Source organism: Podarcis erhardii (assembly GCF_964252035.2).
Source record: "Podarcis erhardii genome assembly, chromosome: 5".
Taxonomy (NCBI): domain Eukaryota; kingdom Metazoa; phylum Chordata; class Lepidosauria; order Squamata; family Lacertidae; genus Podarcis; species Podarcis erhardii.
This window is the reverse complement of record NC_138509.1, coordinates 98,298,247-98,319,063: the sequence shown is the minus strand read 5'-3', so window position 1 is coordinate 98,319,063 and position 20,817 is coordinate 98,298,247. Positions and strand designations below refer to the sequence as shown.

General features: G+C 49.6%; 1 protein-coding gene across 2 annotated transcripts; it reads left to right on the top strand.

The window, feature by feature from the left end:
• Positions 1-3,784: 3,784 nt before the first annotated feature.
• Positions 3,785-19,037, top strand: ZDHHC19 (zDHHC palmitoyltransferase 19). Of its 2 annotated transcripts, XM_081862739.1 has the most exons (10): positions 3,785-3,981; positions 6,906-7,027; positions 10,155-10,282; positions 11,575-11,747; positions 12,379-12,484; positions 12,770-12,840; positions 13,670-13,919; positions 17,020-17,080; positions 17,763-17,938; positions 18,992-19,037. In XM_081862739.1, exons 1-9 carry the CDS (start codon positions 3,878-3,880, stop codon positions 17,891-17,893), a joined length of 1,146 nt encoding a protein of 381 aa, XP_081718865.1. In that variant the 5' UTR covers positions 3,785-3,877; the 3' UTR covers positions 17,894-17,938; positions 18,992-19,037. The 2 variants fall into 2 exon arrangements, with proteins under 2 accessions (XP_081718865.1, XP_081718864.1); XM_081862738.1 differs by lacking the exon at positions 18,992-19,037 and having other exon boundaries at positions 17,763-17,983.
• The last annotated feature ends 1,780 nt before the right edge of the window (positions 19,038-20,817 follow it).

Genomic DNA, 20,817 nt, shown 5'->3' with positions numbered 1-20,817 from the left:
TGTGCCCTCCGTCTTTCCCAACATCAGGGTCTTTTCCAGGGAGTCTTCTCTTCTCTTATGAGGTGGCCAAAGTATTGGAGCCTCAGCTTCAGGATCTGTCCTTCCAGTGAGCACTCAGGGCTGATTTCCTTCAGAATGGAGAGGTTTGATCTTCTTGCCGTCCATGGGACTCTCAAGAGTCTCCTCCAGCACCAGAATTCAAAAGCGTCCATTCTTCGGTGATCAGCCTTCTTCATGGTCCAGCTCTCACTTCCATACATCACCACTGGGAAAACCATAGCTTTAACTATACAGGCCTTTGTTGGCAAGGTGATGTCTCTGCTTTTTAAGATGCTGTAATAATAAATTTTATTTATACCCCGCCCTCCCCAGCCGAGCAGGCTAACAACAGTAAAAATTACAGTAAAAACATAATGGGGGGGGGCAATTTAAAATACAGGTTTAAAATGCAATTTAAAATGCAACCTCATTTTAAAAGTAGCCCATAAATCAAGGCCATAAGGAGAGGGAAAACACAAGGGTCAGACTGAGTCCAAGCCGAAGGCCAGGCGGAACAGCTCTGTCTTGCAGGCCCTGCGGAAAGATGTCAAGTCCCACAAGGCCCTAGTCTCTTGGGACAGAGCGTTCCACCAAGTCGGGGCCAGTACTGAAAAGGCCCTAGCCCTAGTTGAGACCAGTCTAACCACCTTGAGACCTGGGACCTCCAAAATGTCGTCATTTGTGGACCTTAAGGTCCTCCGTGGGGCATACCAGGTGAGTCGGTCCAGTAGGTACGTGGGTCCTAGGCCGCATAGGGCTTTAAAGGTCAAAACCAGCACCTTAAACCTGATCCTGTACTCCACCGGGAGCCAGTGCAGCTGGTATAGTACCGGATGAACGTGATCCCGAGGCAAGCATAGGCAGTTTACTTGGGTGGCTTTAAAAGAGGATTAGCCAAATTCATGGAGGGGAGGGCTATCAATGGCGACTAGCCAGGACGGCTGCGCTCTGCCTACACTGTCAGAGGCAGCGATGCTTCTGAATGCCAGTTGCTGGAAACCACAGGAGCTGAGATTGCTCAGATCCCGCTTCCCACTGTTCAGCCCCTGCGAGAACAGGATGCTAGACTGGATGAGCCATTGGCCTGATCCAGCAGGCTCTTTGTACGTTCTTATTTCAATCTTGCCAAAATATTCTGTTCCGTTCTCCTTGCCATATCTCAGCTAGCCAATAACGTCTACCTCTCTTTAAAATCGGAACCAGTGAAGGCGGTGAAGGTCCTGTGTGAGTATCTAAAGGCGGTTGGAGGATGGATGGCGGCTAATGGATTGAGGTTGAATTCTGACAAGACAGAAGTAGTGTTTTGGGGGGACAGGGGGTGGGCAGGTGTGGAGGACTCCCTGGTCCTGAATGGGGTGACTGTGCACCTGAAGGACCAGGTGCACAGCCTGGGAGTCATTTTGGACTTGCAGCTGTCCATGGAGGCGCAGGTCAATTCTGTGTGCAGGGCAGCTGTCTACCAGCTCCATCTGGTACGCAGGATGAGACCCTCCCTGCCCGCTGTCTGTCTCACAAGAGTGGTGCACGCTCTGGTTATCTCCCTCTTGGACTACTGCAATGCACTCTACGTGGGGCTACCTTTGAAGGTGACCCGGAAACTACAACAAATCCAGAATGCGGCAGCTAGTCTGGTGACTGGTAGCGGCCGCTGAGACCACATAACACCGGTCTTGAAAGACCTACATTGGCTCCCAGTACGTTTCCAAGCACAATTCAAAGTGCTGGTGCTGACCTTTAAAGCCCTAAACGGCCTCGGTCCAGTATACCTGAAGGAGCGTCTCCACCCCCCATCGTCCAGCCCGGACACAGAGGTCCAGCGCCGAGGGCCTTCTGGCAGTTCCCTCTCTGCGAGAAGCCAAGTTACAGGGAACCAGGCAGAGGGCCTTCACGGTGGTGGCACCCGCCCCGTGGAATGCCCTCCCACCAGATGTCAAAGAGATAAACAACTACCAGACTTTTAGAAGACATCTGAAGGCAGCCCTGTTTGGGGAAGCTTTTAATGTTTGAGGCATTACTGTATTTTAACATTGTGTTGGAAGCCGCCCAGAGTAGCTGGGGAAACCCAGCCAGATGGGTGGGGTATAAATATATTATTATTATTATTATTATTATTATTATTATTATTATTATTATTATTATCGCCAAGGTGCTGAATTTGAGGGCTTCCTATTTCACTCTGCCACTGAGCTATGGAAGCTCCTTTGTCAATTGCCATAACTCATTCTGGCTTCGAAGACCTGATCTTCCTCCACTGCCTTCCTTCCCCTTCTCCTCCCCTTCTCCTTGTGTGTCTTAGTAATTTGTAAGCTTGGTGGCAGAACCGCCCCCGTCTCACTCACCCACCCGGTTTTTATTGATGTGTGCTGCTTCAAGAGCCAATAATTGTATTTTATGGTTTGCATTGAAATTGTTTGATTGCTATAAGGAAACGACTCCAAGGTCACTTGTAGCAGAAAGCTATTTGGAAATCCGGGCTCTGAAGGACAAAGTGAGAAGCAGTGATTCCTTTCGTGAAGGTCCCAGCATTTTGGTGGCAATTGGAGGCTCCACCTTTATGCGGAACCCGCAAGCAGGATCTGGGCACAAGAGGAAGTGAGTCCCACAGTTGATGAGCTAGCCATTGGGGGCTGAGCGGATCTGGCAGGTTCAATGGCAAACTGACAAAGCACACCCCCCAAAAGTCAACCCCTAATGGAAATGCTTTTGGAGAAGCAACGGCTGGTATGTGTCAGGCTTCCGGGAATCCAGTCCCTCCCAGGGTGGCTGGCCAAGAAATAGATAAACAAGGAGAGTTCTTACCAAGTCTTTTATTCAATATTCACAGAGAGAGGCTTTGAAAAGTGCCTCTCTTGCAATAATGGCATTGCTCCAAGTAAACCCCCACCCCTTCCGCCTCTCCTATTACACGTCTTCCCTACGTTGGCTGATCTCTGCCTTCTGCCTCTGAGCTTTCTGTTCTCCTCCTTTCCATGCCCGCTGGGTTCTGGGAGAAGAGGGGATGCTTTCTAAAGACACAGAGTCTGTCAGCTGTCTCTCGCCTGGCGCTTCTTCCTCCTGCTCCTCTCCCAACATTTCCCAGCTTCTCCCCTCTGCAGCCTCTGATCTATGACCTTCTGCAAACCACTGTTGTAAATCTATACTGTCTCCCTCTTCTCTAGGCAAAGGGACCCCTGACCATTAGGTCCAGTCGTGGCCGACTCTGGGGTTGCGGCGCTCATCTCGCTTTATTGGCCGAGGGAGCCAGCGTACAGCTTCCGGGTCATGTGGCCAGCATGACTAAGCCTCTTCTGGTGAACCAGAGCAGCGCACGGAAACACCGTTTACCTTCCCACTGGAGTGGTACCTATTTATCTACTTGCACTTTGATGTGCTTTTGAACTGGTAGGTTGGCAGGAGCAGGGACCGAGCAACGGGAGCTCACCCCGTCGCGGGGATTCGAACCGCTGACCTTCTGATCGGCAAGTCCTTGGCTCTGTGGTTTAACCCACAGCGCCACCCGCGTCCCTTTCCTCCTCTTCTCTAGGAACTGCTTTATTTGTAATGAATAAATGTAACCCCACCCCCCAAAGGTGGTCTTAGGGTGAGTCTTGTATGGAGCGCTCCCATAAGCCACCTGAGAGGCAGGTGTCAGCTCCCAGCATCCTTTGCACCGTGGGCCCATTAATGGACTTCTTCTGCCACCATGGCGACGTTCCACAACAGGCGAGATCCCCCGCTTCTGTCCTCGATCTCCTTTGCCACATCACAACATCACCCTGGCAACAGACCAAGGGGGGTTCCATCCAGCTTGGGCCCAGCGACTGCTCCAACAGCTTTCCCTGGCTCTTTCCCTCGAGACATGGGGTTTGCCCAAGATGGATGCCAATCTCTCACTTCCAGCCTCTTTGCTTCTTTCCACTTCAGCACCCTGATGGGTCTCAGCTGCCTCTTCTTTACTTTCCCGTAAGTATGAAGGCGGATCCGGGATGCCCGAGTCAAGGAGCAGCAGTTGGCAATGGCACTCGGCTAGCCATTTTGAACTGAATGATCCCGTCTTAGGGTAGGGTAACAGAGGTAAGGGATGCGAGAAGAGGCCTGCTGGATCAGACCCAAAGGGTCAGCCGGTCTCACTAAGGTAAAGGTAAAGGGACCCCTGACCGTTAGGTCCAGTCATGGCCGACTCTGGGGTTGCGGCGCTCTTCTCGCTTTACTGGCCGAGGGAGCCAGCGTACAGCTTCTGGGTCATGTGGCCAGCATGACTAAGCCGCTTCTGGCGAACCAGAGCAGCGCACGGAAACGCCGTTTACCTTCCCGCCAGAGCAGTACCTATTTATCTACTTGCACTTTGACGTGCTTTCGAATTGCGAGGTTGGCAGGAGCAGGGACTGAGCACAGTGGCGTAGCATGGGTTGTCAGCACCCGGGGCAAGGCAAGTAATTTGCGCTCCCTAACCCGTGGATTTGTGCCCTCTAACCCATGGATTTGCGCCCCCTAACCCTAATTCCCAGATGTTGCTGCCGGCACCCCCCATGCTACGCCACTGACTGAGCAATGGGAGCTCACCCCATTGCAGGGATTCGAACCGCCGACCTTCTGATCGGCAAGTCCTAGGCTCTGTAGTTTAGACCACAGTGCCACCCGCGTCTCACTAGATCCCAACAAATGGTGTACCTAGAGGTGCTACGTAACACCTTTTCTGCACTTTTAATATCTTAGTCCCTGCAATCTGGAGCAGCAGAATACAAGCTTCCTCCATCTTCCATGGGGCAGCCTTTTAGATCAGGGGCCAGCAAATTTTTTTAGCTGCGGGCTGGTCCACTGTCCCTCAGACCTTGTGGCAGGCCAGAGAAGCAGCACTGGGGGGGGGGGAGCTGGAAGAAGAGGCGAGGGGGGCAAGTGGTCCTCCCCCCCCCCAGCCGCTGCACTTACCTTCCCAGGGGCTGCCACTGCCGCCACCGCCACAGCTTCTCGTGAGTAGGCAGAGCAAGCTCGTCCACTCCACTCTCTGGCCCACAGGAGCACCAAGCCGGTAGCGGCAGAGGGAAGATGAGCAGCGCGAAAGGGCTGACTCCGGAGAGGGGCTGCTGAAAATGGCGCCCAGCCAGCTCAGCTCAGCTCAGCCCCCTTCCTCCTCTAGGCAGGGCAGGGAGAAGCCAGGAGGAGGGAGGGAGGAGGCGCCGCCACAGTGTGTATGGGGGGGGGGGGAGACGGCGCAGGGGAAAAAATGTTGCAGCCTGAACAAACAGAATCCCCACACCGATCCACGGACAGTCCGCGGGCCGGATCCTGAAGGCAACTGGGCCTGAGTTTACTTGGGCCTGAGTTTACTTAGTTTGCTGACCCCTGCTTTAGATATTTGAAGATGGCTATCTCATCATCTCTCAGTCTCCTCCAGGCTAAACATGCCAAACTCCCTCAACCGTTCCTCATAAGGCTCGGCTTCCAAATCCTTGGTCATCTTGGTTGTCCTTCTCTGAATACATTCCAGCTTGTCAATATAGTGGTACCTCGGGTTAAGAACTTTATTCGTTCTGGAGGTCCATTCTTAACCTGAAACTGTTCTTAACGTGAGGTACCACTTTAGCTAATGGGGCCTCCCGCTGCCGCCGTGCCGCTGCCATGCAATTTCTGTTCTCATCCTGCAGCAAACTTCTTAACCCGAGGTACTATTTCTGGGTTAGCGGAGTCTGTAACCTGAAGTGTCTGTAACTTGAAGCGTATGTAACCCGAGGTACCACTGTATCTAAAAGGCTGTCACATGGAAGAAGTTTCCTTTCTCCTGGAGGGTCGAACCCGAACCAATGGTTTTGAGTTATGAGAAAGAAGATTATGACTTAACATCAGAAGGAACGTTCGGACAGTGAGAGCTGTTTGACAGTGGAACGGTCTCCCTCGGACGGTGGTGGACTCTCCTTCCTTGGAGGTTTTTTAGCAGATGTTGGATGGCCGTCTGTCATGGATGCTTGAGCTGAGATTCCTGCATTCCAGGAGGTTGGAGGAGATGAGCCGCAGGGTCCCTTCCCATTCTAAGATTCTTAAACTGTGGACACGTTATCAAAAGCTTTTTCAGCGTCTACCAACATAATAGCTGCTGGTTTATCAATTTTAATATCCAAATATTCTAATACATTAATCACACATCTAATATTGGATTGCATAAATCGTCCGGGAAGAAATCTGGTTTGATCTTTATGAATTATCTCTTTCAGCACCATTTTTAATCTATTTGCAAGAATGTCTGCGAATATCTTGTAATCGGTATTTAGCAGTGCAATGGGTCTGTAATTGGCCATGTTTGAGGCATCTGTTCCCTGCTTATGGATAAGAGTAATAAAGCTGTCCTTCGAGGTTTTCGGAAATTTTCCATTTGCCAGAATATTATTCATTAGGTCTTTCATGGGAAGAAATAATGCTTGTTCTAACTTTTTATAGTAATTAGCTGGAAGACCATCTGAGTCTTTCCTAATTTTGATCTCTGTATAGCTTGTTGCACCTCCATAGCTGTTATTGGCGAGTTCAAGATTTCAGTTTTTTCCTTAGGTATTATTGGTAGTTTATTTTTGCCCAAATAATCAATTATTTTTTCTAGAGTCTCTGGACCTTCTTTATATAGTTTTCCGAAAAAACTAGCAAAGTTTTTACTAATTTCCTTCGGTTCTTGAATCCATTTGTCTTCAATGTTAATTTTATTGATAATTCTATCTTCCTTTTTCTTCTTTAATTGCCAGGCCAGAAGTTTACCAGGTTTATTTGCAAACCGCAGGGTCCCTTCCCATTCTAAGATTCTTAAACTGTGGTGGGCACAGTACCGTTTTCTTCCAAGGTTAGCTCCTTCTGTGGGCCAAAGCCAAGGTCTCGCCCCAACCTCCACCTGCTTCCTCCCACAGGTGCAGCTGGCTGGCCCTCCATGTGTCCTGGGCCTTCCCCACCATCTGTGGCCTCCTCTTCATCCCAACCATTATCTACTTCCTCCTCACCAGTTTCACAGACACTGGAATCCTCCACAAAGGTAAGTGGGCAGGGGCTGCCCCCACCCTGCCCCCCTACGACCAAGCTGCAAGATCTGGACTCTCTCCATGCAGACGGAAGGTCTAAATAGTAAATTGAATGAGTGACTGCAGTACATTGTTTGTTGCTTTCATTTTATGGGTCAATGGTCTCGTTAGATACAGTGGTGCCCTGCAAGACGGAAAACCCGCTAGACGAAAGGGTTTTCCGTTTTGGAGGCGCTTCGCAAAACGAATTTCCCTATGGGCTTGCTTCGCAAGACAAAATGTCTTGCGAGTTCCTGCGGGTTTTTTCCGCTCCCCCCCCCCTTTTCCTAAGCTGCTAAGCCGCTTATCAGCTGATCCGCTAAAAGCCGCTAAACCGCTAATAGCGCTAATCCGCTAAGCTGTCAATGGGCTTGCTTCGCAAGACGAAAAAACCGCTATACGAAGAGCCTCACGGAATGGATTAATTTCGTCTTGCGAGGCACCACTGTAGTAAAATTCATGTTAACTTGCTGTTTTAGGGGTTGTTTTTAAAAGTCTGGAACGGATTAATCCGTTTTGCATTACTTTCTGTGGGAAAGCGCGGCTTGGTTTTGGAACGCTTTGGTTTTGGAACGGACTCCTGGAACAGATTAAGTTTGAGAACCAAGGTACCAATGTATGTACCATATTTCTTAAGGCTACGACAGTCTCAACCCTCCAAAGGAACACAGACCCGGCATGAGTGCCCTAGAACCCCTTGGAATCTTGCAGAGTGAGGGTGGCACCCAACCTTTGTAACACTATTTCTAAAAATGGAGGACTTTGGATCAAAGACCGTCAAGTGAATCGGAGAATTATACATTGGTACCTTGGTTCTCAAACTTAATCTGTTCCGGGAGTCCGTTCCAAAACCAAAGCGTTCCAAAACCAATGCACACTTTCCCATAGAAAGCAATGCAAAACGGATTAATCCGTTCCAGACTTTTAAAAACAACCCCTAAAACAGCATTTTAACATGAATTTTACTATCTAACAAGACCATTGATCCATAAAATGAAAGGAACAAACAATGTACAGTGGTGCCCCGCAAGACGAACGCCTCGCAAGACGGAAAACCCGCTAGACGAAAGGGTTTTCCGTTTTGGAGGCGCTTCGCAAGACGAATTTCCCTATGGGCTTGCTTCGCAAGACGACAGCCCATAGGGAAATCTCCGGGACAGTGGGGAAGCGCAGCTCGTCTTCCCCGCTGTCCTCGGACCTCCTCCGAAGCCTGGCGGCGGGGCGGGGACACCTCCTCCCACCGCCGGGCTTCGGAAGGATGCCCCGATGCCGGGCGGCGAGGCGGGAACGCCTCCCCCCGCCGCCCGGCATCGGAACGATGTCCCGAAGCCGAGCGGCGGGGCGGGAAAGTCTCCCCCCGCCGCCCGGCATCGGAACGATGTCCCGAAGCCGAGCGGCGGGGCGGGAAAGTCTCCCCCCGCCGCCCGGCATCGGAACGATGTCCCGAAGCCGAGCGGCGGGGCGGGAAAGTCTCCCCCCGCCGCCCGGCATCGGAACGATGTCCCGAAGCCGAGCGGCGGGGCGGGAAAGTCTCCCCCCGCCGCCCGGCTTCGGGGCGGGAAAGCCTCCCCCCGCCGCCCGGCTTCGGGGCGGGAACGCCTCCCCCCGCCGCCCGGCTTCGGGGCGGGAAAGCCTCCCCCCGCCGCCCGGCTTCGGGGCGGGAAAGCCTCCCCCCGCCGCCCGGCTTCGGGGCGGGAAAGCCTCCCCCCGCCGCCCGGCTTCGGGGCGGGAAAGCCTCCCCCCGCCGCCCGGCTTCGGGGCATCGTCCCGATGCCGGGCGGCGGGGCAGGAACGCCTCCCCCTGCCGCCCGGCTTCGGGGCATCGTCCCGATGCCGGGCGGCGGGGCGAGAAAGCCTCCCCCCGCCGCCTGGCATCGGAACGATGTCCCGAAGCCGGGCGGCGGGGCCGCGAAGCCTGGGCGCGCTGGCAACTCTCCGCAAGGAGCGCTCCCGCTGCTTGCGGAGAGGTCCGCGAAGCCTGTCCTGGACCTCTTCTGAAGGCAGGCGGGGGGCAAAAGTCTTTGTCCCCCCTGCTTGCCTTCCCAGGGGCTTTTAAATCGCCCGGACAGCGGAGAAGTCCTCCGCTGTCCCGGGCGATTTTAAAATGCCGCCCGCCAGAAGAGGTCGGGGGAAGGCGGTTTCCATAGGAACGCATTAATTGATTTTCAATGCATTCCTATGGAAAACCGTGCATCGCAAGACGAAAAACTCGCAAGACGAAGAGACTTGCGGAACGAATTAATTTCGTCTTGCGAGGCACCACTGTACTGCAGTCACACAATCAATCAATCAGTAACTGAACTGGGCTCCATACAGTCACAAAAACAAAACAAAAAGAGCCACGAAAACAAAATCGCAAAATAAATAGCAAAAACAGACAGACCTCAGGGTAACACTCAAAACGGAAGTGTAACACTCAAATCAGCACGCGTTCGACTTCTGAAAAAAGTTCGCAAACCGGAACACTTACTTCTGGGTTTGCAGTGTTTGGGTTCCAATTTGTTTGAGTACCAAGGCATTTGAGAACCAAGGTACCACTGTAGCTCCGTTAGGAAAATGGGGGAGTCTCCTAACAGCTCCCAGAATCCTTTGGGGGAAGCCATGACTGCTTAAAGTGGTATCACGGCGCTTTGAATGTGTCTTCTTCTTTGGCAATCCCTCGTACCCTAGTAAGATTGTCTTCCATAAACAGGGTTTTAACAATGAGTTCGTAAGTGACTATGGAGGCCAATTCTGGATCCATATGTCCTTCCACAGTGGGGACATTGGTTTCCGGGCAAGAGTTGATCACGACGAGGGTTTGCCAAGCGTGGCTTCCTCTTAGCATGTTTCTCCCTTGCATCCTGAGTTCAAGTGTCTTCAAAGCCCATGACACCTTTGGTCAAGGCTGTTCTCCAACTGGAGCGCTCGCAGGCCAGTGTTTCCCAGTTGTTGGTGTTTATACTACAGTTTTAAAAATTTGCCTTGAAATCTCTTTCGTTGACCACCAGCATTACGCTTTCCATTTTAAAGTTCGGAATAGAGTCGTCTTTAAATGTGTGATGTGCGCATGGCCTGATTCTGAAGCTGCTTTCTCCCTTCTCTGCTTACTTCCATGGCCAGGCATTGAAGAAGAGCTGGTGAATCAGGCCTTCACCATGAAAGACCTCAACCAGCACTGGTGCAACAAATGCCAGCTCTACTGCCTGCAGCACACCTTCCACTGCTCCTGGTGCAACACCTGTGTGGAGGTAAAGAACGACAGCGGCCCCTAGGGGTACAGGAGGAGCTCGACTTGGTTCGCATTTAAAGTAAAACCTGTTACCTAGTTTGCACTTTCTGGAGCACAGTGCAAACTGAAATGCAGCCACGATTCAAAATTTGGCACATCTCAGAATTTTGCAGCGCAGTTCAAGCTCTGTGTGCAACAATGCATATACTGCTGCAAGGTGTGCGGATAACATGCAAAAAGGCAATATATCGGGGGATATTACTTGCAAAAATATGTATGTTAGTGAAAAATACATAGTGTTTTGCACTGGGCTGCAAAATGTGACTGAGCTGCACAGAAGGCTCCTTGGAAGTTCAAAGGGCCCTGGGTTGTTCTCCTAACTCTCCGGCCCCACCTACAGGAATTCTTTTGTTTTATTTTATTCATTTTTCTTTTTCGTTCATTACACACATCTCATATTCATAACATTTGCTATGCCTTCCTCCCTCCCTCCCCTCCTAGGCTTCCCCCAACGTCTTCCACTTCCGGTTTGTTTCTCCTTTCACCCATTTTGCTGCCTTCTAAAAGAAAAAATTACTAATAACATATTTATACAATAACATCAAACCTAAAAACATAAAAATAACAGTGAATACACCATAGTGTTTCTCTATCTTCTACACATTTTCTAATACTAATAATGTGGAGGTTCATTTAAATCCTACCATCAAGTCTATAGACTTTCTTTGTTTCTGCAAGTTTAATATAAATGGTTCCCATTCTTTTTCAAAGTCTCTGTTGCCTTTTCCTCTTAATCTGTCATTTTTTCCAGTTCTGCATAGTTCATCAACTTCTCTTGCCGTTGTTCTTTAGTTAGTATTTCTCCAGTCTTCCAGTTTTGTGCAATCAACATTCTCACTGCTGTAGTGGCATACACGAATATAGTTCTTGTTATGTACTGAAGTTCTCACCCTGGGCCAGCAAGGGGATACTGTAGATAGTTTTCACTCAGGTCCACATATGCAAATAAGGGATTGAAAGTGACGTTCAGTGATTGGATAGTTACAGAAAGTGGTTACAGTTGCGTTGTAGTGGAGCTCTATATAAGCAGGCTGGCTGAACCCTTTAGTTCAGTTCTGTCCTGGCCTGTCAATAAACAAGAGCTGTTTGAAGAATCTCTGTGTCGTCTGATATGTTCACCCACAACTCAACAGTCCTCTTTTCTTTTGGTATATCTTGGCTTAAAATACCTAATAAAAAGGCTTCTGGTTGTTTTTACAAAAGTTATTTTCAGCATTTTCTTCAGTTCATTATACTGTATATCACCTGCAGGAATTCGACCACCACTGCATGTGGGTCAACAACTGCATTGGCTACCACAACCTTCGCTTCTTCATCTTCTTTGTGGCCTTCCTAAGCGGCTACGACCTGGCGGTGCTGGCTTCCTGCCTGGTCTACCTGGCATTCAACTCCCAGCAGGCTTTCAGCGTGGAGAAGATCTGCACGTATCCTTCAGAGAGAAGTTCTGCTTCTTCTTTCTTTCTTCTTTGGCGATCCCTCGTAGCCGAGTAAGATTGTCTTCCATAAACACGGTTTTAACAATGAGTCTGTAAGTGACTGTGGAGGCCAATTCTGGATCCACACATCCTTCCACAGTGGGGACATTGGTTTCCGGGCAGGAGTTGATCACGGTGTGGATTTGCCAAGTGTGCCTTCCCTTTTGTCTTTGTGTCCTTGAAAGCCTTGTGTCTCCCTTGTGTCCTTGAAAGCCCTAAACGGCCTCGATCCAGTAGACCTGAGGGAGTGTCTCCACCCCCATTGTTCTGGGCCTTCTGGTGGTTCCCTCATTGCGAAAAGCAAAGCTACAGGGAATCTGGCAGAGGGCCTTCTCGGTGGTGGCGCCTGCCCTGTGGAACGCCCTCCCACCAGAAGTCAAAGAGAAAAACTACTACCAGACTTTTAGAAGACATCTGAAGGTTTAGGGAAGTTTTTAATGTGTGATATTTCAAGGTATTTTTAATCTTTGTTGGAAGCTGCCCCCACGTGGGCGGGGTACAATTATTATTATTATTATTATTATTATTATTATTATTATTATTATTATCTGTCCGTCTTCCTTGACTCCGGTGCTTCCAGAGTGCTGGTGACCATCCCCACCGCATTCTACTTGGTGCCTCTGCTCCTCCTGGTTTGCACCCAGATCCGCTACATCTTAGCTGCTCATCACAGCTGCAAATTCGAGGTACCGCGTGCAGATGGAGGGGCAAACATGGCGGAGGCGGGAGGAGAGGGACTGCTCCTTGTGCGTGGAGCCGCCTGGTCTGAGTTCCTAGGGATGCAGAGCACCAAAGGATGGCGGCCAGAGCTGTGTGTGCCGCTGCGCACCATCGCATGCGGCCAAGACAGGGTCCCCCCAACCTTGGAGAGCTCCCCGAGCCCTTGACCCCGAGCCCAGCAGAGGCTGCTTGTTGCTGCTGCTGCTGCTGCTTCCCTTTCCATCTCTGATCTCCCTCATCTCTCTCCACAGGCTCTGTCCTTCAAGCAACCTTTGGCCTTGAACTGGCAGAACTCGGGGTGGTGCAAGAGGCACAGAACCAAGTGCGTGACTCGGGGCTCAGGGCTTCGCCATCCTTCCTTGGGGGTGACCTCTGCGTGTGGAGGGTTAGGGGCTGCCATCCAGATAGGGGACATCTTTAGCTGGCAGGTGACGAAATCGCATTCCTTGCTTGCTTTTATTACGGTGGTACCCAGGGCCATCTTAAGCATACCCAGTGCTACGGTGCAAAGCTAACTCCTGCCCCCCCCCCACTTCCCATAGTTTTTTAGGGAGGGAGGAAGTCCAACACCATCTCCTTTGTCTTGCTGATATTAAGGTGCAAGTTGTTCCCTAGGCACCATGTAGATATTTTTGGACCTCCCCTCTATACGCTCACGAGGAGTGGGCAGTGAACATATCAGACGACACAGCGATTCTTCAACAGCTCTTGTTTATTCACAGGCCAGGACAGAACTGAACTGAAGGGCTCAGTCAGCCTGCTTATATAGAGCTCCAGTACAACGTTACTGTAGCAACTTTCTAAAACTATCCAATCACTGAACGTCACTTTCAATCCTTCATTTGCATAACTATCTACAGTATCCCCCTGCTGGCCCAGGGTGAGAACTTCAGTACATAACAGGCAGGCATGGAGGAGGCGGTGGCCGTGTGGCGCACTCGGCAGAGGCTGAATTTCAGAAGAAGCGCTCAGTAAATACCGGGTGCAATCTAACCGCCTTCACACAAGCTTTGCGCAAGCAAGTAGGGAGGATGCTCAATGAGCAGGTTGCCTGGAGGAGCTCTTAAGTCAGAAAAAAGTCCTTCCCACCACAATGACACACCCACCCCTGTTTCATCTGCACCTCCCTCCTTTCCATGCTCTTCTTGCAGGTACAGAGTGAGGTCCTCCGGAGCAATGGCCCTGGGGGCCGCCGAGGCCGCTGAGCTCTGCCACGTCCCCTGGGTCTCCAGCATGGGTTCGGCCATCCCCGGCTCCTGCCCTCACAGCTGCTCCCAAGACCTGTCCCGCCAGCAGAAGGTGCTCAAGGCTTGGCGCCACTTCCTGTCCGCCATGGGGAGCCTTCTGCACCGAGAGGGTCCCAGGCTGGGAGGAGCGTCGGCGGAAAAGGCAGAAAAGCAGGTGAGCTGGGGGTGGAAAGAGATGCCTGTGGGACTGCCTTTTGCCTGGCGCATGGGCCCATCCACACCTCAGTTTGATGTGGAATAGGTACCCATTGCATGTCCTTTAATTACCAGGTTCAAGGTGCCCTTAACAACTTGGGACCAGTTCACCTAAGAGATTGCCTTGCCCCATATATTTCAGTGGAATTTTCAGGTGCCACTCAGCACCTGTTTCACATTCGTAAGAACTCAAACTTGTAGTGTGGCAGCACCTAGCCTTTGGAACTCCCTGCCTTCGTTGGGCTCTTTTTGGTGCCTGCTAAAAACATTCTTATTTAAACAAGCCTACCCAAATGTTTAGGAACGCGGGTGGCACTGTGGTCTAAACCACAGAGCCTAGGGCTTGCCGATCAGAAGGTCGGCGGTTCAAATCCCCACGACGGGGTGAGCTCTTGTTGTTCGGTCCCAGCTCCTGCCCACCTAGCAGTTCGAAAGCACGTCAAAGTGCATGTAGATAAATAGGTATCACTCCGGCGGGAAGGCAAATGGCGTTTCCATGCGCTGCTCTGGTTTCGCCAGAAGCAGCTTAGTCCTGCTGGCCACATGACCCGGAAGCTGTAAAGCTGTAAAGCCTCGGCCAGTAAATCGAGATGAGCGCCGCAACCCCAGAGTTGTCTGCGACTGGACCTTATGGTGAGGGGACCCTTTACCTTTACCCAGATGTTTAGGAAGCTGGTGTGACTTTTAATCTGTTTTTAGTCGTCTGTTATTTTGGAAAGTTTAAGATGGTTGTTGTTAATTTTCCTTAGGTGCTGGAGCCGGGGTAGAAGGTTCAGGCGATCCCTTGAGGTACCCTGCTCCTAAGTTGTTCAGAGCTTTGCAAATTAATACAGTGGTGCCCCGCAAGACGAATGCCTCGCAAGACGGAAAACCTGCTAGACTAAAGGGTTTTCCGTTTTGGAGGTGCTTCGCAAAACGAATTTCCTATGGGCTTGCTTCGCAAGACGAAAATGTCTTGTGAGTTCCTGCGGGGGTTTTTTCCTCCCCCCCCCCTTTTTCTAAGCCGCTAAGCCGCTTATCTACTGATCCGCTAAGCTGCTTATCAGCTGATCCACTAAGCCGCTAATCAGCTGATCCGCTAAGCCACTTAACAGCTGATCCGCTAAGCTGCTTATCAGCTGATCCACTAAGCCACTTAACAGCTGATCTGCTAAGCTGCTAAGCCGCTTATCAGCTGATCCGCTAAGCCGCTTATCAGCTGATCCGCTAAGCCGCTTATCAGCTGATCCGCTAAGCCGCTTAACAGCTGATCCGCTAAGCCGCTTAACAGCTGATCCGCTAAGCCGCTTAACAGCTGATCCGCTAAGCCACTTAACAGCTGATTCGCTAAGCCGATAAGCCGCTTAACAGCTGATCCGCTAAGCCGCTAATAGCGCTAATCCGCTAATCCACTAATGGGCTTGCTTCACAAGACCAAGAAACCGCAAGACGAAGAGACTCGCGGAACAGATTCTTTTCGTCTTGCGAGGCACCACTGTACAAGGACCTTGAACCTGGCTTGGTAGCAGAGGAGCAACCAGTGCAGCTGTTTTAACACTGGTGCCAAATGTTTTCGGTCAGATGTCCTCGTCCGCAATGTGGCTGCTGCCCTGAGATCTACACATGAGGAACAGTATACTACTACTCCTAATAATAATAATAATACAAAACACGCCAGCTGGAGTTTCCAAACCACGCCCAAGGGCAGCCTCACAAATAAAGCATTCCAGTAACCTAGCCTCAATTTTACTAATGCATAGGCCACAGGGGTCAGGATGATCAGGATGAGTGCTGAACACGCTGCCTGGAGGAGCCCTGGCTATGGCCTTTGAGAGTTGCAATGTGGGAAGTGGACCTGCCTAACCTCAACCTGGTGCCCTCTGGCTATTTTGAATGGTATCTCTCTCCCATCAGCCTCTGCTAGTGCCGCCTTAGGGAAAGGCTGCAGTAGGCAGGGTGGGAGAAGGCCTGAGGTCTTGACAACATGAGGAGAAGCTCCTGCAAACCTGCATTGCAGGGGTTGGACTACACTAGACGGTTCTTTGAGTCACTTCCGACTTTGCAGTTCTGTGATTTTGTTACCCAAGCGCAGGGCAAGCAAGGTTGCAGCCCCTTTGTTGTGGCTAGGGACAAATCGAGGAGGCCCAGCAGAAAACAAAGATTGCTGTGCATTGCGGTGCCTTCCCATTCAGCGATGCTCCTACTTCCAGATTTTTCACATCAGTCTTTAACATCAGCAGTCAGGAGCATTTCAGCCCTGTTCTTGAGTATGTTTAAAATGTAAAACGGCTTTTCTCGTATTCCTTTGTAAGTTTTTTTGCTAGTATTGTATTGTAAAGGCAATACTAGAGTTTTTACAGCTGAGTCCTCAATTTCTTAGGGACACAGGTGGCGCTGTGGGTTAAACCACAGAGCCTAGGACTTGCCGATCGGCAGTTCAAATCCCCGTGACGGGGTGAGCTCCCGTTGCTCGGTCCCTGCTCCTGCCAACCTAGCAGTTCAAAAGCACGTCAAAGTGCAAGTAGATAAATAGGTACCGCTCTGGCGGGAAGGTAAACAGCATTTCCGTGTGCTGCTCTGGTTCACCAGAAGCGGTTTAGTCATGCTGGCCACATGACCCGGAAGCCTTACATCGGCTCTCTCGGCCAATAAAGTGAGGTGAGTGCCGCAACCCCAGAGTCGGCCACGACGGGACCTAATGGTCAGGGGTCCTTTGCCTTACTGCTTGGCTCTCCTAAATAGGGCTATGTCTAAAATTTCTTGTTGAGGTTTTCATACCTTTTTTTGTAAACTTTTTTTGTAAACCCTGTTCTTGAGTTTGTTTGAAATCAAGTTTTATGATTTCTTTATTTCCTTCTGAGGAAACTGATGAGTTCAGTGAAATGAGTTTTGTAGCCGGCATCTTGTTAAGTCTTTGTTTAATTCTAGGTTAAATTTCCCCCTTAAACTTTTTGATTTTTGTTATTTAGTTTAACTCTATATCCGATTACTTCTCATTTCAGGGATTTTCGCGGCACTTCATTTGTTTTTGTGTAATCTCTTGGTTCCGTGACTGTCTTTTTCCCACTGCCTCCTTCCAGGTTGGCAAGAAGAAATCCAACTGGCAAATGAACAGCCAAGAGAGGATGGTGGAGATCCCTAGTGAGTAGATCTTCTGCTGCGGCTGACAAATCCCAGTGGTCCAGCCAGCCTCTGCAGGGGTCCACTGAGGGGCAGAGAAGGCTGCTGGGGTGGGTGGGTGGATGCTGAACAGGTAAGGTATCAATGTGTGCTTACCTGAGACGAGCGCTGCGTCATGTGACCACTTTTATAGGTGAGTCTTAGATCAATCGCTCCCTGTATTCCCTCAGCAGAGGTCTGCCACAGCTGTTTCTGGCAGCATTTATGTTCCAACAGCGGCCAGGTATTCACAATTGCATGAAGGGAAACCTGGGACTGCTTCATCCTCACCCAGAAAAAAAACAACTATTCCAGAATCATATATGTACCAACACTTTGGACTGCCTGTCTATCCCATTGTATATTCCTTTTTTTTACAAATGGATGTATTCTTATAAATAACCTTTTTTGACACCTGGGAATTTCAGTCTGAATTATCCGCAACACAAAGGACTCTGTTTTTTTGTTTTTTGGAAAGTACTTTTAATCATTTTTTTTTCAATTCATTATGGATCATTTCCCAGTACTCTTTTTACCCTTTTACAAGTCCACCACATATGAAGGAACGTTCCTCCACCTCTCTTCACTTATCTGATTCGGACTTATACACCTTAGCAAGTCTACTCAGAGTTAAATACCATCTGTTATTTTCTTTCCCTGCCAGTTCCCGACATGCTGGATTCTGTGGAGCTTCTGGATCCGGATCAGGACCTGCACTGGAAATGTCAGATCCACGGGAGCCGGCGACCTGCTTCCTCTCCTACAGCCACCCTCCTCTCTGTGTCCGATATCTGAAGGGGGGGGGGATCTCACAGGCTTCTCCTTTTCTTTCCAGTGAACCTAGTTTTGTGAAGCGAAAACTGGATAAAAGCGTTTGTAAATTCACCATCCTGCGTGCGAGTTCATTTCTTGTTTGTTCAGGTTGGGGTTGCGGGGGCAGCTAAGACAAGCCCTTGCAGGAGGGTGTTATGTACTGAAGTTCTCACCCTGGGCCAGCAGGGGGATACTGGAGATAGTTTTCACTCTGGTCCACATATGCAAATAGGGGATTGAAAGTGACGTTCGGTGATTGGCTAGTTACAGAAAGTTGCTACTGTAGAGTTGTAGTGGAGCTCTATATAAGCAGGCTGGCTGAACCCTTCAGTTCGGTTCTGTTCTGGCCTGTGAATAAACAAGAGCTGTTTGAAGAATCGCTGTGTCGTCTGATATGTTCACCCACGACTTAACAGAGACCAGTAGAAAAAAGACAATCATGGAACCGAGAAATTGCACAAAACAAATGAAGTACCGTGAAAATCCCTGAAACGAGAAGTAATTGACTAGAAATATTATCTTATGGAAATAAATCAGAAAGTTTAAGGTAAAAATTAGAAAAACCTAAAATTGAATAAAGCCTTAACAGAATACAGGCTACAAACCTCGTTTCACCAAACTATTCAGTTTCTTCGGAAGGAAATAGAAAAATCATGAACCTTAAATGACCAAAATTCAAAAAAAGGGGTAGAACTCCAAAAAATTCTGAAGTATTATAAACCTGGCTTGACTGAGGTGAAGCAAAGCGCAGTAATAAAGGATTGAGGACTCAGTGGTACAGTTTCTAATACTGAATTTACAAAAAAGGGTTTGAAAACCTCAATGGCAAGTTTTAGACAAAGCCCAACTTAAAGAAAGCAAAGCACAGTAATAAAGCGTTGAGGACTCAGCTGTGAAAATTCTAGTGTTGCCTTTACAAAAAGGTTTTAAAACCCTAAATGGCACAAATTCAAAGAAAGGAATACAAGGTAAGCTGTTTTAGATTTTAAACAAACTCAAGAACAGGGCTGAAACGCTCCCATGGTCTAGATGTTACTGCTGATGTTAAAGACTGATCTTCTCCTTTTCATTCCAGTGAACCTAGTTTTCTGAAGCAAAAACTGGATAAAAGCGTTTGTAAAGTTGCCATGAATTCTCACCCTCCCCCCCCCCCGGTGGCTCCCAACAAAATATTAAAAACACAATAAAGCATCAAGCATTAAAAGCTTCCCTAAACAGGTCTGCCTTCAGATGTCTTCTAAAAGTCAGGTAGTTGTTTATTTCCTTGACATCTGATGGGAGGGCGTTCCACAGAGCAGGCGCCACCACAGAGAAGGCCCTCTGCCTGGTTCCCTTTAACTTCGCTTCTGGTCTGACTCTGTGTGGCTTCCACTGCACAGTGAACAACCTCATGCTTGTTTGCAGCTCCAGGTAAATGAAATGGGGGCCGAGGGCACCATCAGGCCAGGGGAGCAAGTCATTTCCCTGTGCTTACAGGTAAGACTTACCGTATTTTTTGCTCTATAAGACTCACTTTTTCCCTCCTGCAAAGTAAGGGGAAATGTGTGTGCGTCTTATGGAGCGAATGCAGGCTGCGCAGCTATCCCAGAAGCCAGAACAGCAAGAGGGATTGCTGCTTTCACTGCGCAGCGATCCCTCTTGCTGTTCTGGCTTCTGAGATTCAGAATATTTTTTCCCTTGTTTTCCTCCTTCAAAAACTAGGTGCGTCTTGTGGTCTGGTGCGTCTTATAGAGCGAAAAATACGGTACGTAGCTGGCCTTGTTCCCAGAGCACTTTTATTGTCATTTCTAGGTGTGCCTCTAGGTGGCAGCAATACTCCTCTGTTCCTGTTTTGCTACCAGCTCCCTTTTCTGGGTCCACACTCTGGGTCTAACTAGGCACAGTTGCTAAATCATTACTAAGAATCCCTTCGCACCCAGGTTTGTTGGTTTTTGTACATTCAGTGTTGTGGGCTCAACGCTATGGCACTGGCCCGGCTACATTCCAGGCGCCGGGTTAAAAGGGTTCAGGAGGTCTTTGCACCATGAATTGCTCCTCTCATGTTTCTATTTCTGATGCCTCCATCTCTGTTTCAGATTTGATGTATATTGGATGTTTGGGAGGTTACAAACCCTAAGCCTGTTTAGGTCACTCACAAAGGCTTCTTAACCTGACGCGAGTTAAGAAAGCAAAAAGGGTGGTTTAAGTCATACTCTGTTTTCAAGGTTTGTGTAGCCATGCTCTTGAGTTAAATGGGGTGCGTGCCAACTTAAAGGTACAACTTGCTCTGGCTTTTAGGACTGCCCCCCTGACCAGCACCATAGCTCAGTCCATAGAGCACGAGACTCTTAATCTCATGGTTGTGGGTTCAAGTCTCACGTCGGGCAAAAGGATTCCTGCATTACAGGGGGTTAGACTGGATGACCCTCGTGGTCCCTTCCAGTTCTTTGCTGGGTATTGCAGGAGGGGAGAGTGCTGTTGCACTTGTGTCCAACATATCTCTGGTGAGAGCAGGTTGCGTGGCGAATTTTCACACACACACCCCCCCAGTGGAAATAATGACTCATGACACAATTATTAAGGTTAATGGGCTAAAAAAGGCCACAACTTTATTGGTTACAGGTGATGAGCTTAGGCATTGGTCCTAACTGACTATATCCGACTCCAGCCCGTCCACTGGAAGTCTGAGAAGGGTTAACCACCAGTAGGGGGAGTCCTGCTGATGCACATCAACTAGGAGCTCCCCCGGGGTCACTGATAGGGGGCGTGCCTTAGGCCCTCACCTCTCTAGGCTTTGGACAGGGCCACGCCCCCCGGAATCTTTTATTAGACTGCCCTTCAATATGGGGGGCAGGTGATGGCGATACCTCCCCTCTTCCATCTACAGAACAATTGTTGTTTAGCCATTTATTCGTGTCCGACTCTTC

Coding starts and splice junctions, on each gene's coding strand:
- ZDHHC19 (XM_081862739.1), top strand. CDS start 3,878: ATGGGGTTTGCCCAAGATGGATGCCAATCTCTCACTTCCAGCCTCTTT. Junction 11,748..12,378: donor AGCGTGGAGAAGATCTGCAC/GTATCCTTCAGA, acceptor CGGTGCTTCCAG/AGTGCTGGTGACCATCCCCA. Junction 12,485..12,769: donor ATCACAGCTGCAAATTCGAG/GTACCGCGTGCA, acceptor CTCTCTCCACAG/GCTCTGTCCTTCAAGCAACC.